The following is a 16,067-nucleotide window of genomic DNA, read 5'->3' on the forward strand; positions in this document are numbered from 1 at the left end:
GTCAGGATTTAGAGGTAGTGGACCCACTGAACCACCACGGACCATGGCGTAAGCCGAAACCTGGGAGTGCCGTCTAAGTGGTACCCGGTTTTCATCAGAGCCCGCCCCGCAAAGTGGGTTGGACTTGCTGGGACGTGGTACCACCAGGTCTCTCCACAGGCACAACTTTTTTCGCGGTTGTGGCCAAGTCGAGGTGCAGAATCGCGAGGCAGAAACGTCGGGACAGGCATGAGACCAGAACAGGCAGCACGGGATCAGAGCGGAAGGTCAGGACAGGCGGCACAAGAGCAAAGTCAGGAGGTTACAACAGGAAATCACTATAAAGGCAAAGGACATAGGAAGAAGCTTTTTCTAAGGCACAAGGCTCAAAGATCCCGCATACACACTAGAAGGCTGGGACACGCACGCTGGAGCGTGTGGAATGCTGCTGGAGCCAGGGAAGGTGAGTGAGGCTGCAGACTGGCTCCGGGGCACTAAGAGGCACACAGATGTGCCTACAACCCAGGATATGGGCCGCAGGAGCACCTGTGATAGTACCCTCCCTTTGGCCTCCCCATCTTCTTGGTCTAAATGAAACTCTTTAGGAGAGTACAGTCCAGAATGTTATCCACAGGCTCCCATGAACTCTCCTCAGGCCAGAACCCCGTCCTGTTGACAAGGAAGAATTGCCTCCTTCTAACCATCTTCATATCCAGGACCTCCTTAACTTCGAAAACATTAGTGGATTCAGCCACAGGAGCCGGAGGAGGCACTTGCCGGGAGAAGCAGTTCAGGATGGTTGGCTTCAGAATGGAGACATGAAAGGAGTTTGGAATGCACATACTGTAGAGGGAGGATGGTGGAGCTTATACACCACAGGGTTTATGCCCTTCAGCACCTCGAAAGGACCCAGGAAACGTGGACCAAGTTTGTAGCTGGGGTAGAGAGTCGAGTCTGCTCCCAGATAGACTTAAGATCTTGGACCAACTCTTCCATGGCATGAACAACCGAAGGCACTGAAAGAGGGAGAGGAGGGCGTGGGTGCTGTCCTTAGACATTAAGAAGCCAGCAGCTTCAGAGTTCAGGGAATTATAGGAAAACTCTGCCCATGGCAAAAGAGTTGACCAGTTTTCCTGACGAGCAGAGACAAAATGACGGAGATAACAGCCCAGTGTCTAGTTAAGTCTCTCTACTTGTCAAATGGACTGTGGATGGTCCGCAGAGTCGAAATCCAGCTTTACTTGGAGTTGACTGCACAGGGTCCGCCAGAAGCGGGAAACAAACTGGACCCCACCATCCGAGACAATGGGGTAGATTTACTTACCTGGTCCATTCGCGATCCAGCGGCGCGTTCTCTGCGGTGGATTCGGGTCTTCCCGCGATTCACTAAGGTAGTTCCTCCGACGTCCACCAGGTGTCGCTGCTGCGCTGAAGTCCGCCGAGGCCCGCCGGAATGCACTGGAGTTCACGATCCTATACCTGGTGAAGGTAAGCGCGGATGCGACACAATCCGATCGCATGCGGCAAAATCCCGGGGCAATTCAGGGAAAATCGGCGCAAATCGGAAATATTCGGGTAACATGTCGGGAAACCGCGAATCGGGCCCTTAGTAAATGACCCCCAATGTGATACTTCTGGTCAGTATAGATACAGACCGGATGATGAGATCTTTCCAGAAGATAACGACATTCTTCCAGAGCAAGCTTTATGGCCGGAAGCTTTCGATCACCTATGGAAAAATTCCCCCTGCTGGCGTTAAGATTTTCGAGAAGAAGCAGCAAGTGAGAGTTTGGCCTTTGGGCCCTTTCTGGGTGTGCATGGCACCAGCTCCTACCGAGGAGGCGTCAACTCCAAGCAGGGGCAGTTTCTCCGTATCAGGAGCAGAGGCAAAGGCAGCCTTCAACATGGAGAAAGCTTCTTCAGCCGCCGGAGACCAGAGCTTAGGGTTGGCGTTTTTCTTTGTCAGCGCCACAATTGGAGACACAAGTGAGGAACAGTGCATTATAAACTGCCGGTAGTAATTAGCAAAGCCCAGGAATCTCTGGATGGATCAAAGTCCTACTGGGCGAGGCCACTAAAGAACCGCAGATAGTTTTGAGAGATTCATCTGTAGTCCTTTGTCTGAGATGATATACCTGAGGAAAGGAAGACTCTTTTGATGGAATAGACACTTCTCGAGCTTGGCATACAGGCGATTGGCCCTTAGGCGTACCTAGTTGTACCTGAGTACTTGTTGAACCTGAACCTACTGGGACTCAAGGTTCGCAGAGAACACTAGGATATTGTCCAGGTAGACAACGACACAGGTATATAGCAAGTCTCTGAAAATGTCGTTGGCAAACTCCTGAAATACGGCTGGTGCGTTACAGGGTCCAACGGCATGACGAGATACTCAAAGTGTCCATTGCGAGTCTTCCACTGATCGCCATTGCAGATGAGGTTATATGCTCCATGTAGGTCTAATTTGGTGAAGACCTTGACTCCACGTAGGCAATCAAAGAGCTCCGTGATCAGAGAAAGTGGGTAGCGGTTCTTCACGGTAATACTATCTAGGCTCCGATAGTGAGCCATCCTTTTTGGATACGAAGAAGAACCCAGCACCGGCAGGGGAAGAGGACTTGTGTATGAACCCCCTCTGCATGTTCTCCTTTACATAGGCTGATATAGCCCCGGTTTCAGGCACAGACAGTGGGTATGCCCGACCTTCTGGAGATTTGCCTTCAGCAGCTCTATAGGACAGTCGTAGGGGAAGACGTCATCAAAGTCCATATATGAAGTGGGGAGACCAAGTATTACATAAAATGAAAGTCTTTCTTTGTGCAATGCCCCTACTTGCAGACATATAGGCTCGGTGCGGAACCGGACCAGGTCGTAGAGAATAAGCCCACTAACGGACGAGATGACCAGCGGCTTCTCCAAACAGACCACTGGAAGATGATGTTGGGAGACCAGGGCAGCATCCACAAAGTTTCCTGCAGAGCAGGATTCCAGGAAGGTAGAAGCCTGGAACTGGCTACCTGTCCGAGAGCTGAGCAGAACAGGGATATTCAGAAGTGGAGAAGCTTTGCTCTGACCTATGGACGCTACTCCCAAAAACCCTAGGTGCATGCGTTTCTCAAATGCTGAGGATGGACTGGACAAGTCTGAAGAAAGTGTTCCGGGCTGGCACAATAGAGACAGAGGTTCTCCAGTCTTCGTCTGAAGCTCTCTTGGGGGGTTAGCTGAGCTTTATCCACCTGCATGTGTTCCTCAGCAGAGGATGCAAGAGGTGGTCTCTGGAAGACTGGATCCAAGCGGGGTAGTCATCAGATACTGGCTTGCGTTTGTTTGACTTGCAGCTCCTCCAGGTGCTCAGAGAAGTTGATCTCAATCCGGGAGATCAGGCCGCTCAGGGAAGACGGCAGATCCTGTGCAGACAAGGCATCTTTAATATGTCCAGAGAGACCTTTTTTGAAGGTAGCGATTAAGGCCGCTTCATTCCAGGCTAGCTCAGAAGCTAACATGCAGAAATGGACTGCCTAATCACCAACAGTCCCCTTAATGTAAGTTCAGCAGGGCAGTCTCAGCCGCGGAGGTCCGGTGTGTGAGGGTTGGGAGAGTCTCTCGAGTCAGTGGACTCCCTGGACCACCACGGGAGATGATAGTACAAGCCGCAACCCAGGACCGGAATCTAAGTGGACCCCTGGTCTGTAACAAGCCGAGGATATCTTGAGGACATCTAGAACGCCTTTTGGCCGGAGGCTGAAGTGGCCCTGGGGAAACCGCTGTCTAGGACGACTGGAGCAGCCACTGGAGCAGCACTGGGAAGCTGTGGAGGCTGGGGCGCCGCTGGAGCAGCACTGGGTAGCTGCGTAGGCTGGGGCACGCTGCTGGAGCAGCACTCAGAAGCTGCGGAGCGGTTGGAGCAGCACTGGGAAGATGCGGAGGCTGGGGCGCCACTGGAGCAGCACTGGGAAGCTGCAGAGCCACTGGAACAGCACTGGGAAGCTGCGGAGCCTGGAGCACTGCTGCGGCAGCACTGGGAAGCTGCGGAGCCACTGGAGCAGCACTGGGAAGCTACGGAGGCTGGGGCGACTCTTGGGGAGCTGCTGGAGCAGTTCTGGGAAGCTGCACAGGCTGGGGCGTTGTTGGAGCAGCACTGGGAAGCTACGGAGTCTGTAGCGACTTTTGGGGAGCCGCTGGAGCAACACTGGGAAGCTGCAGAGGCTGGAGGCGACTCTTGGGGAGCCACTGGAGAAGCACTGGGAAGCTGCAGAGGCTGGGGTGCCGCTGGAGCAGCACTGGGAAGCTGTGGAGGCTGGGACAGCTCTTGGCACACCGGTGACTGGAGCATCTCTTGGCACACCGGAGACTGGAGCGGCTCTTGGCACACTGGAGACTGGAGCGGCTCTTGGCACACTGGAGCGGCGTCTGTGAAGGCCGGAGGAGACTCTGGAGCGGCCTCTGGGAAGGCCGTAGTAGACTCTGGAGTGGCCTCTGGAAAGGCCGTAGAAGACTGGTGCAGCCTCTGGGAACCAGAAGCTGGTGCTAATGGGTGGCCAGTAACTGCTGCATAATGGTGGTCAGCTGGTTAAGTTGCTGACCCTGCACGGAAACCTGCTGGGACTGCTGAGCCACGAAAGTGGTGAGATCGTCCACTTCGGGTAGCTGACCCCGGGATCCATGGCTGGATCTTACTGTCGGGATTCAGGGGTAGTGGACCCACTGAACCACCGCGGACGATGATGTAAGCCGACACCTGGTAGCAGAGTCTAAGGTTACTCCACAAGCACGACTTAGTCCGCGCTGGTGGCCAAGGTGAGGTGCAGAATTGTGAGGCAGAGTCGGGACACGCAGGAGGTCAGGTCAGGCAGCACGGGATCAGATCCCATTTCCCTGTTTTATTTTACTAATCTGGTTAGGCTTGCATTTCCAGCAGGTGACCAGACTTACTGCCATATCTATTCAAATCCACCTCATGTTGCATTTTGTTAGGTGAAATGTGCTCTTGTTTCTACCCACAGATAAAATTCAGCTTTTGTCCGTAGCCATTGCTCATTTTGGAGATCAGAGGGATCTGCTATGAAGGTGCTATAGGCATGGTGAAGCTTAATACCAGTTTTAATGTATTGAACCTTTGTGCGATGCTTCAGTGCGTTGACATGGTCCATTACTCTGCCTCTGATATAGACTTTTACTGCCTTCTAAAATAACATTGGGCCCTGCATATGTTCACCATTTGTTTGGTTTCTGCCCATTACCCCTTCAGTAGTTCAACAAAGCTGGAGTCTTTCAATATGAAAGTGTGAAACCTCCACAGGTAGTCTATTCCCTGTGGATACTGGTCATATTTTATGCAGTTTATTGAAACTTAGATATGCTAAGTATTAAAGAGAACCTGTCACCCATAATTTCGGCACTAGGAGCTGCTTACTAAAGTAAGCAGCTCCTAGTGCTTAAACAAACGCTGCAGTGTTAGAAGGATAGCGCTACCGGAAACCTCCAGTAACGCTAACACTGCGGCGAAGTACAGTGTAATCGTCGGTCCGCTCACAAAGCGGTCCGATGTATTCATGAGGGGGCAGGGTTGGGGCATGCTTAGGAGAGGTGACTGCCGCATGACGCGCGGCAGTCACCGCCAGCCTACAGAGTGAGTGTGGCGGTCCGGGGAAGAGGCAGCATTACATTGCATTGTACTCCGCCGCAGTGTTAAATAGCGTTACCGGAGGTAACTGCAGCTTCCCCATTGAGTATGAACAAAAAGTGCATCCACATTCATCTCAACTAAAAGCCCACCGCCTTAGATGAGGAATATATGTATAGGACATTCAATTTCCCCAAATTCTGATAAAAAAATATTTAAAAAAAGGAAGGGGTTTTACTCAGTTATGTGACATACTATGCATACAGCTGTGGCATTAGACTGTACATTACAAATCCCAAAAAGGAAACAATAGGATGTCTGCATCAAAATGGTAGGTGCAATAAGCTAGCCCGCGAGCTGCTGTACTATGAAGGGCGCAGTCAAGCGCCAAGAATAGTCTATTCATAGTGAAAATACTGGGCGCCGGTGTATATTCCTTTAATGTCAATGGACCTGTGCACATGAATGTGTTTTTCACAAAACCATGTCTGTAGAAAACTTATAGAAGAATCTGTTCCTTTGTAGTTTGAACCTTCCCCTATAATAGTCTATGGGAATGTGAAAAATATGGATGACAAACGTGTAATCCATGTGCAATCCGTATTTGCGGATCAGGTAACACAATCATGTGACCCTTGAAGAAGTTGGGAAAAGGCTAGCAACGTAACTTGCCAGCCTAGTTTCAGATCTACAAAAAACACAGGAATGTCACAGACCATTTTTGCACATATGTGGCTCAGTAATGTATTACACACCGATCAAAATCTTTCTAAACTATTAAGATTAGTGTAACAATTTCTTCACAGAGGAACAAAAGTGATAACAATGTAATATAAAAAATGAACGATAGAGAAATGCATGTGTACAAATCTTATTTCAGGAACTGTACAATCTGCTGAGCTCACAATCTATCTGAGGTAGAATCTTCTCTGTACATACTACAACTTCCACTATGCATTGCTCTTCAAGCACTTAAACTACATTTACCATCAGCCATTACAGTTCCGATGGACTACAGAGCCCATGATGCACAAATAAAGTTAAAATATTTAGATCGGATTCATCCAGAAGACTTATCTTGTGGTTTCTGATAAATTGATTACCTATTTACTTCGATTTTTTCTGTTTCAATAATAAGAATTCCGTGAACGACACGGAGGGAAAGACTACATCCCCCGACATCCTTTGTTGTTACCAAGGCAATGGGCTTCTACTTCCCAGCAAATAAAGCCCGCGCATGCGCGTGTAGCTCCGTTCACGCGCACGGACTACAGTTCCCGAAATACCTTACGTCTCCTGTGAGAGGCCCAGCAGGGAGGACTCCATGTCCCAACATGCTCCGCGGCACTGAGGGAGAGGGGGCGGCGCCAACGGCGGGCGGAGGCGGCTCAGAGGCACTCAGCGCAGAGACACGGAGGAGGAGAGGGGAGAGCGGCGCTGAGACCGGGATATACCGTAGAGACCGTTCCAGCGCCAGAACCGTAGACTCGAGGGGTAGACGGTGTGTCCGCCGAAGGAGCGGTGCGGCAGAATACTGCAGGGCTGGCTGACTTCACCAGGGGAATACCTGGAGACGGAAGCGGAGACGCAGCCAGGGAGAACCGGCGCACACCGGGGCACTGAGGGGCTTCTGCGCTGAGCCAGCGGCCACGGAAGAGCTCAGAGAGCGGCAGCAGCTGAGGCCGCCCTTCGCTTCACCCCCCGGGGAATATCTGCTTGCTGAGGCCCCCGGGACTGCACGGCCCCGGGATGATGTGACCATGCTGAGCGTGCCCGGACCTGGAGCAGCCATGAGCGGCCGAGAAGAGCCGGAGCCGGCAGGGAGCGGTCAGTGTGGGCAGCGGGGGCACGTCCACTTAGGGAGGGGGAGCGGCTGGTGCCAGGGGGTTATCCCGGGGCATGTCTGCGCTGCACCGGGGCGCTATGAGTGCGGTGAAGGGTGAATTCTCTGGGGTCCGCACTATATTTATACCCCGCAGGCTGTCTCATCCAGCACAAGCGGCTCTTATTTCCTCAGCCGCCACATTCCCCTGTGTGTGTCTCATGTGTCTTCTCCAGTGTCTGTGCCCGTCACCGTGTGATCAGAGTGTAGGCCTCTCTGCATGGACTTACTGTATAGCACATATATACATACTGTGCTCTAGGAGTTGCCTAGAGTTGTACACCTGCAGTCATAGGTCAGTAAACTTGCTGTCATCGCCTCTCCTGTGTATCTGCCTACACTGCTGTCACTTGTCATCTGTTCCCCACTAGAAGCCTCCTCAGTTAACCATTATCACCTTTACACTTACTTCACACCTTCACAGCACTTTTTATTACTATAGTTTTCATGTATTTAGTGTCTAAAATAAGGGATGACACCATATAGCGCCTGTTATCTCCCCTCCCCCCCCCCCTTTCTAATTAAAATGTGCCATTATAGCCTGTGAGAGGTGGAGGAGGGGCGGAGGGTCAGGGGACATATGTCCCAGCTCAGGTGACAGTCATTGTCTCAGTGCCTCTGGTTTCTCCCTTAACCCTTTGGCTTCTTGAGCTGTGGTCAGAACAATGGTCCGTCTGTATTTCTGTGCAGCCATGTTATTGTGCACCACCTGGAGCTAAATTTCTGATGGGCTTGGAATAAGATGTCCATACTTTATGGTGACCAACGTCTATGTAGATAACAATCTATTGCGCTTGTGTCTGCATTCCCGAGAGCAGAGGTCTCCCTGGGATGGATCCTCTCCAGGTGACATCACTAGCCCAGTGCCTTCCTTGAGAGATATGCTGTTTATTATTTTTGGTGTGTATTATATAAAATGTGTGTGTCCTAAGCAAAAACAATGACACTGGGAGTGCAGCAGCCAATCGGTGGGAGGGGGCGGTGCCTGGGAAAATATCACACTCATATATACATATTTACATTTACACAGTAGTCTGAAGGAGCTTGAGGTGGCAGAGCGAAGGGAGCAGGGCAAGTTAGACGTAAGTGCTCACTCACCATCCTCCTATATCTTTACCCTTAGAGACTCGGTGGATTGCCAGTATTGATTTTAGTAGTCATGTTTCTGTGTGCTGGAGGATGACTGTCTTCTGCCTCTATATAGTGCTGTTCCTATAGAGATGCTGCTCATTGGATTGCACATTGATCTCAATGATTTCCTGGAGGCATTCTCTCTATCCTGCCTTTAGGTATATAGCCCTTGCCATGTGTCTTATATGATTACCTATGTTTCCTGTATGTGTTAGTCTCTGAAACAAGTTTAAGCAGATATTTAATTACCATTAAAGGTAGATTTCATTGTGACTAGCTGCTTTTCACATCTTTAAGGTGGAGATGGTTAGATACATATAAAGTCCCTCAATGGTTCTATGTCTATTTCATTAGTTTATGTGCTATAGTTTCCTTATCTGGTGGCATTTTTGTGTGCTGTATGTAGTACTTGGGGATATTTGTCTATGCTAGTGGATGGTACAGCTTGAATTCAGTGGCTAATGTTTATGCTGTTGGGTCAGCTTGTTCATTTGCTAGGCCAGCTTTCAGTCTGTCCTTTGTTAGGTTTATATTTCTTGTAGTCATGGCAGTGCTGCTGGCAAAGCTGATCTTGTCCACTGGTGCATGTTACCATTGGTTTATGGCTGTACTTCATATTGTATTGGTAAGTCTCATAAATAGAGGAGTTATGGCAAGATCACTTGGGGTTGGTTGGTGAATTAATGACTTTATTTCTAAAACAAGAAAAGCTATTTTACTGTGAAATGTGAAGCAGTGGTATTGTCCTGTTGGATGGTGGCCTACCAGTATGTGTCTAGTATTCCAGCATTTTGTCTCGGTCTATGGCATCTGATCAACTCTATGGAACTCTATGCTTCACAGTATCCTGCATGAAGAGGCCTATACAGCTTTATTCAGCCTGATGTATGTTTATATGTACTTCAGTCCAGATGCGATGTTCTGCCTGGATGGAAATGGGTAGAGAGGTCTATATATTCTAGTTGTCTGCCTGCACGGGACTTTCCAGTGTCTAGATTCTCTTCTCGGTAATGTTCTGGCATATGTGTAAGAGAATGGAGTCATGTTTAAAGGCTCTATTCCAGTTTGGAACAAAGCTGTGCTGTGCTAGCGACAGCCCAGCAACTCTCCTTGTGTGTGTTGTATGTAGGAGATGAAAGGATTTATATCATGTATACCATGGTCACAGTTTGAGTGCTTCTCTTGTAGAATTGTGCACCCTTCTGCTCGTATTTTTTCTTATTCTAGGTTATAAAAATTCAATTTAGCTGAAATATCCAAAGATAAGAATGACACTCCATATGCTGTAGCAGCTATAGCCATGTAAAGTTCTGGTGGATGCTGACCAGGACATGAATAAGACTCTTGGCAGCCGATAAGTTGGTCCAATAACATATCTATCATGCTTTCCATTGAAGTCTTATAGATATTTGTACCCATTATACCATCTGGGACTTGGTGTATCTGGATCTTTTAAAGGATTTTTTGGGATTTATAGACGGGAGTATTAGTTGAAAATTGGGTTTCCTAGACTAAATCTATTGCTTTTCGGATGTGAGCTTGTGTCTATCAAGTGTGAACCTTACTTGGGTGACAATGATTGGAGACTCCTAACCTTGACCAAGTTGGCTAGTCAAAGTAAATATGACATTAAGATCATATATTGTATCCATGCCTTGTGGCCTTATATATATTGTATATACTGGCTATGGTTAATAATTATATAAAATAATTAATACCATTGTAGCTTGGTCCTAAACAATTAGCAATCAAATGTATTGTATGGAGAATTTTTTTCTTCAGAGTGACTTGTAGAGGACTATATGGCTATATATTTACATTTATAATAGGTATATGAAATTTGTTACTTGGTAAGAGCTCTAAACCAGATTGGCAGATTGCATAACCCCTACAAATCACCTTTTCTTTTAGCTGCTTATTGGGCTGCATGACCTGTAGGTTTTCATAATGTGTTTAATAGGTTCACCTCAGGCCAAACAAAATCCTCAAGTTGCAGCTTTTATTGTCTAGTCCTATGTGACCACTATCTATTATGTGGAGGCTGCATGTTTCAGAGTCTGACAGCTTGTAAGGATTCTGTGTATAAATGTAGAAAACAATGGTTGAGACTCGTACCTTCTAATGTTTTGCTGGTCCAATCAGCTCCCTGTAAAAATTCAGATAATTCCCGGCCCCTTTCAATCCCCTCCTGAGACAACAGGTGTTTATGGGAGTTGCATGCAACCAATCACAGAACACATTAGCTTTTCAGTAATTTGACTTTTATTTTATGTATAATAAATGGATCCCTGTAGTGGATTTTCTCTCCACTAATTAGTTTTATTGAATGGTTGAATGTTTTGTTAGAGGCGATTGTGAAATTTGTTTGTTTTATTGCATATGATGTATTGTCTGGCTGCATACAGTACCTGTATATTATGGCATCTATATGTGAGTAGTATGCATGAAGAAGTGCAGGCTGGCTGAGGGTTTTGCTGAACCTTCGCGTATGGATCTTTATTATCACTTTTTGTGTGTTATCTGCGCAGGAAGGGAGAGGTGCCAGCTTAAGCTCAGTTATCAGATCGATGGTAGAGCCCTGTCGGATTTCTCCCCCCCTCCTCCCCTTGTGCCCTGGAGCCTGTGCTGGCGCTCTCTCCCCCTCCCTTCCTCCCAAACTGCTGCAGCAAGGAACGGTTGGGGGTCAGCGGAAAATATGTGGCAAGGACCTGACAGACAGCAGGCATCAGAGAGTAGGCCGCATCCCAAAGGAGAGGGGGAGGAGAGAGACAGGGCTGATATTCCTGAATAAGGCAGAAGGCTTGGGAAGGGAGGTTGTACGGGGGATACATCGGAACAGGGGAAACAGTAGAAATACAAGAGGAAAGGGGCAGTTGACAGGTAGATTAAAAGTGGTTATATACTGGGGGGTAAGGGGAGTTTCAGTCTAATGGAACAAGGAAGTAATTGAAAGCTAATAACTTTCGGGTGGCTGCAATGGGACACTGAAATCGAATTAACAACTACAGGCAGTCCCTGCGTTACATACAAGATAGGGTCTGTAGGTTTGTTCTTAAGTTGAATTTGTATGTAAGTCGGAACTGTATATTTTATCATTGTAATCCCAGCCAGAACTTTTTTGGTCTCTGTGACAATTGGATTTTAAAAATGTTTGTCATTAGAACTAGGATTAACAATAAAACTTCATTACAGACACATTTGATAACTGTTGCAGCCAATTACCAATAACCAGAGGTCCGTTTGTAACTAGGGGTCGTATGTAAGTCGAGTGTTCTTAAGTAGGGGACCGCTTGTATAAATGTCTTAGATGTAGGTTTTTCAGATTTTCTCTCATTGCTGCTGCGCTGAATGTCATCTGTGCCCAGAGGTCGCACTAACATTTTTCCCAAAGGGTAAAAATACTCCTCTTACTATTTTTGAGGAGTATTTTTAGTCGAGGAGGAGTATGAAAATTTCGGTAATACATATAACTAAATAATATATAATAGCCGTATATAATGTTAATAGACGCTATTTATAAAAAAAAAAAAAAAATCATCTGTCTGCTCACCACGCACAATACACACACACTCGCACACACACACCCTCGCACAGCGCACACTCACTCCCTCCCTCGCACAGCGCACACTCACTCCCTCCCTCGCACAGCGCACACTCACTCCCTCCCTCGCACAGCGCACACTCCCTCCCTCCCTCGCACAGCGCACACTCACTCCCTCCCTCGCACAGCGCACACTCACTCCCTCCCTCGCACAGCGCACACTCACTCCCTCCCTCGCACAGCGCACACTCACTCCCTCCCTCGCACAGCGCACACTCACTCCCTCCCTCGCACAGCGCACACTCACTCCCTCCCTCGCACAGCGCACACTCACTCCCTCCCTCGCACAGCGCACACTCACTCCCTCCCTCGCACAGCGCACACTCACTCCCTCCCTCGCACAGCGCACACTCACTCCCTCCCTCGCACAGCGCACACTCACTCCCTCCCTCGCACAGCGCACACTCACTCCCTCCCTCGCACAGCGCACACTCACTCCCTCCCTCGCACAGCGCACACTCCCTCAGCGCACACTCCCTCCTTCCCTCGCACAGCGCACACTCCCTCCTTCCCTCGCACAGCGCACACTCCCTCCTTCCCTCGCACAGCGCACACTCCCTCCTTCCCTCGCACAGCGCACACACACCATAAGGTACACACTCACAGTACACAGCACACACTCACACAGCGCATGGCACACACTCACCACACACACAGCGCATGGCACACACTCACCACACACACAGCGCATGGCACACACTCACCACACACACAGCGCCTGGCACACACTCACCACACACACAGCGCATGGCACACACTCACCACACACACAGCGCATGGCACACACTCACCACACACACAGCGCATGGCACACACTCACCACACACACAGCGCATGGCACACACTCACCACACACACAGCGCATGGCACACACTCACCACACACACAGCGCATGGCACACACTCACCACACACACACACACAGCGCTGAGCACACACTCACACCACACAGCGCATGGCACACACTCACCACACACACAGCGCATGGCACACTCACCACACACACACACACCACACAGCGCATTACACACACTCACACAGCATTCACTCACTCACTCGCACAGCACACACTCACAGCACATGGCAGACACACGCAGCACACACTCACCCAGCGCATACACAGAGTGCAGTGTACCCCCGGCCGCGGCTCACACTCACCCGGCACTTCTCTCAGGTCCCGCCGGGATCACATGACCGCTGGCCGCTGCTGCAGGCATTGAGACCTGGAGCAGCAGCATCGCGGGGTCGGCCCTCACATCTCCACATCCTGCTGAGCGGCCCGGCGCGCGCTGCGATCGCTCTTGTCATTCCCCTCCTATACAGTGCGCGCCGGGCCGCTCAGCCTGCGCGCTACACGGAATAATTGCCAAGCGTATCTTTACGCATGGCAATTATTTTGGGGGGTAATGGCGCCTCATCACGCGTCTATGACGCGTGGTGAGGCGTTAATGCGACCTCTGTCTGTGCCTGTTTATATTATATAACCTGTTGCATTTATTTACCGGGTCTTTCTATCAGTATAAGCTTGACCCCCCCCCCCCCCCTTTTTTTTTTGTGCTGCATATATGGACATGTTTATTTGAATGTGAATAATTCATTTTACAGCTTTTTTTTTTTTTTTTTTTTTTTTTACTTGTAGGAGAGTCGCCTAACAATTATAGTAGAAGTATATTGTCCTCATTTGCAAATCAGTTTTCGTTTTTATATTGCTGGATTCAAGTATCAATTTTTATTATCATAGTGCCAATTCATTCGTATTAGCTATGCTTTATATCCACTTCTCCGCAGTTGCCCCATTAGACTATTATCAGGTTCTGATTAACCGACTTAACCATATGCTTGTTTATGGGGGGGTGGAAGAGATAAATACCATATAGTGACCATATAGTCCATTGTACTTTTTTAGCTTTTGTGTATTGTTGTTGGCCCATATTTATTCTTGTATGTGGAGTAAGGACTTTAATGATTGTTTTACTTAAAGAGAAACTGTCGCCACATTTTCACAAATACAGCTATTGACAGGTTCCCATAGAGCCCCTTTTTAAGCTAAAAATTGTTTCACTTACACCCCCATGAATCAACTTTGTATTCTTATTTGGCATCAGAGCAGACATGTCCTGCCTGGCAGACCACTTTCATTTGCTCTTTCCCATGTCCCATGCCTCTTCTCAGCATGTCATGCAACCAGGGTGATGTCATCTAAGGTTCTTTTACACACATGGGGTAAACATTGCAAATGTATCTAATCACATGAAATCACAGCATGCCTCCATGGAGGGTGGGGAGGAGTAGAATTCCATGGTGACATCCTGTGATTTCATGTGATCAGATGCATTTGTGGGGCAGACAATGAAAATATAACATGACCTTAGATTACATCAATCTGCTCACTCAAAGAGCATGGCGCACACCAAAGTATATATTTCCTTCTCTTGTATTTACATAAATGGAGAAACATTGTAAGCCTTCACCACTGTATAGAAGTAATTTTTAACAACATTTCGGTCATCCCGACCTTTGTCAAGTTTGTCATCGGTAGTGTGGTACATGTGGAAGCCTGAAGTGGTGAGGTGAGAACCAGATGTAGGCCTAATTGTGTCGAGTATAAGATGGAAATGCGCATATTCTGAAGGCCTATACGCCACTTTATTAGGCCTGCCTTCCCTCTACATCCGATACTCGCCTCACTTCTCCCGATTTCCACATGTTCCTACACTACAGCTCTAACTTACCAAAGGTTGGATGACCAAAACGTTGTACAAATTTTGATCTGCTTTCTATATGTGACTATTTACTTATATACAGTACAATCTATTTATGTAAAGAGAAGAAAATACATCCATTGGTGTGCTGCCATGCTCTTTGATATAACTGGAGTGAGAATTGAATATTCAGAGCTTCATTGGACTCGCTTAGTGTGGTGGACTCACATCAGGTGATTTGCATATAAGTTTACAAACTGACCAGCCATGGAAAGAAACCATATAGCGCTATGTAAATAAAGATTGTTATTATTTTTTTAATCATAGTTTTTAATTAAGTTTTTATTTTGGCTGGGTGGGAAACTCTTTAAAATAAGCATCTGCAGCTGATATTTTGTATGACACTTACAGAAATATAGATAATACAGCACTTGGGCCTCATGCACACAACCACTATATACCCTCTTACAGGTCTATGGTACCCAGTCACAGTGCTGTGAGCTGTGTTTCACCACACCGTCGCCATGCAGAATATGGGACATGTCCTATAATTAACCATATTGCGGCGGATGCTTGGCTTTCTATGGAGAGGGAAGGGATGAGGAGCTCTCACCCCTCTACACTCCTGCACCCGGCTGAATGCTTGCCTTAGGCCGCTTACACACCATGTTTGTAGCTATAAGAATTGCAGCAAGCATATGACCACCATAGAAGTATATTGTGATCAGCACGATACGGTGGACTCACACGTGTCACCATACTGTGCCATTGCCGGCAAGAAAGCATGCTCTATCGTTAGCCCTACATACGACCCAGCAGCGCGTCTTTCTGAGGGCAGGCGGAGGAATGCTCCACCTCTCCAGCCAGCAACCAGGCTGCAACCAGGCCCCAGCATAGTATCTGTTCATGTGAAAAGGAGCCTTACTGTGTAGTCAACACTTTTCAAAAACTTTTCCCAGACCCCTCATTCAGATTGTGCATGATCCATTCCTTGTGCTTGTACCTGAATGACTGTTAGTGACTGGCAGCTCTGGAGTCTTTTTTTAGTTGTTTAATGAAATATAATTAAGATGCTTTTTCATGAGTTTCAAGTTTTCACTAGTCTCTGCGGTTGCTAATTTTTGATGAAGGAACATGTTTTTCATCACTT

General features: G+C 48.1%; 1 protein-coding gene and 1 long non-coding RNA gene across 5 annotated transcripts in view; one reads left to right on the forward strand and one right to left on the reverse strand.

Annotated features, from left to right (window-relative positions):
- LOC140118736 (uncharacterized) overlaps positions 1–6,856 on the reverse strand; it is a 150,615-nt gene extending 143,759 nt beyond the window's left edge. For all 4 annotated transcript variants that reach the window (XR_011853246.1, XR_011853245.1, XR_011853248.1 and 1 more), the window contains exon 1: positions 6,706–6,856. This is a non-coding gene — a long non-coding RNA (uncharacterized lncRNA). The remainder of the gene's footprint in view (positions 1–6,705) is intronic.
- Positions 6,844–16,067, forward strand: part of AHDC1 (AT-hook DNA binding motif containing 1) — a 70,739-nt gene continuing 61,515 nt past the window's right edge. The window contains exon 1 of the mRNA XM_072137006.1: positions 6,844–7,429. Coding sequence (XP_071993107.1) covers positions 7,363–7,429 — 67 coding nt within the window. The 5' untranslated portion in view covers positions 6,844–7,362. The remainder of the gene's footprint in view (positions 7,430–16,067) is intronic.

This window comes from Engystomops pustulosus, chromosome 2 (assembly GCF_040894005.1).
Source record: "Engystomops pustulosus chromosome 2, aEngPut4.maternal, whole genome shotgun sequence".
Taxonomy (NCBI): Eukaryota; Metazoa; Chordata; class Amphibia; order Anura; family Leptodactylidae; genus Engystomops; species Engystomops pustulosus.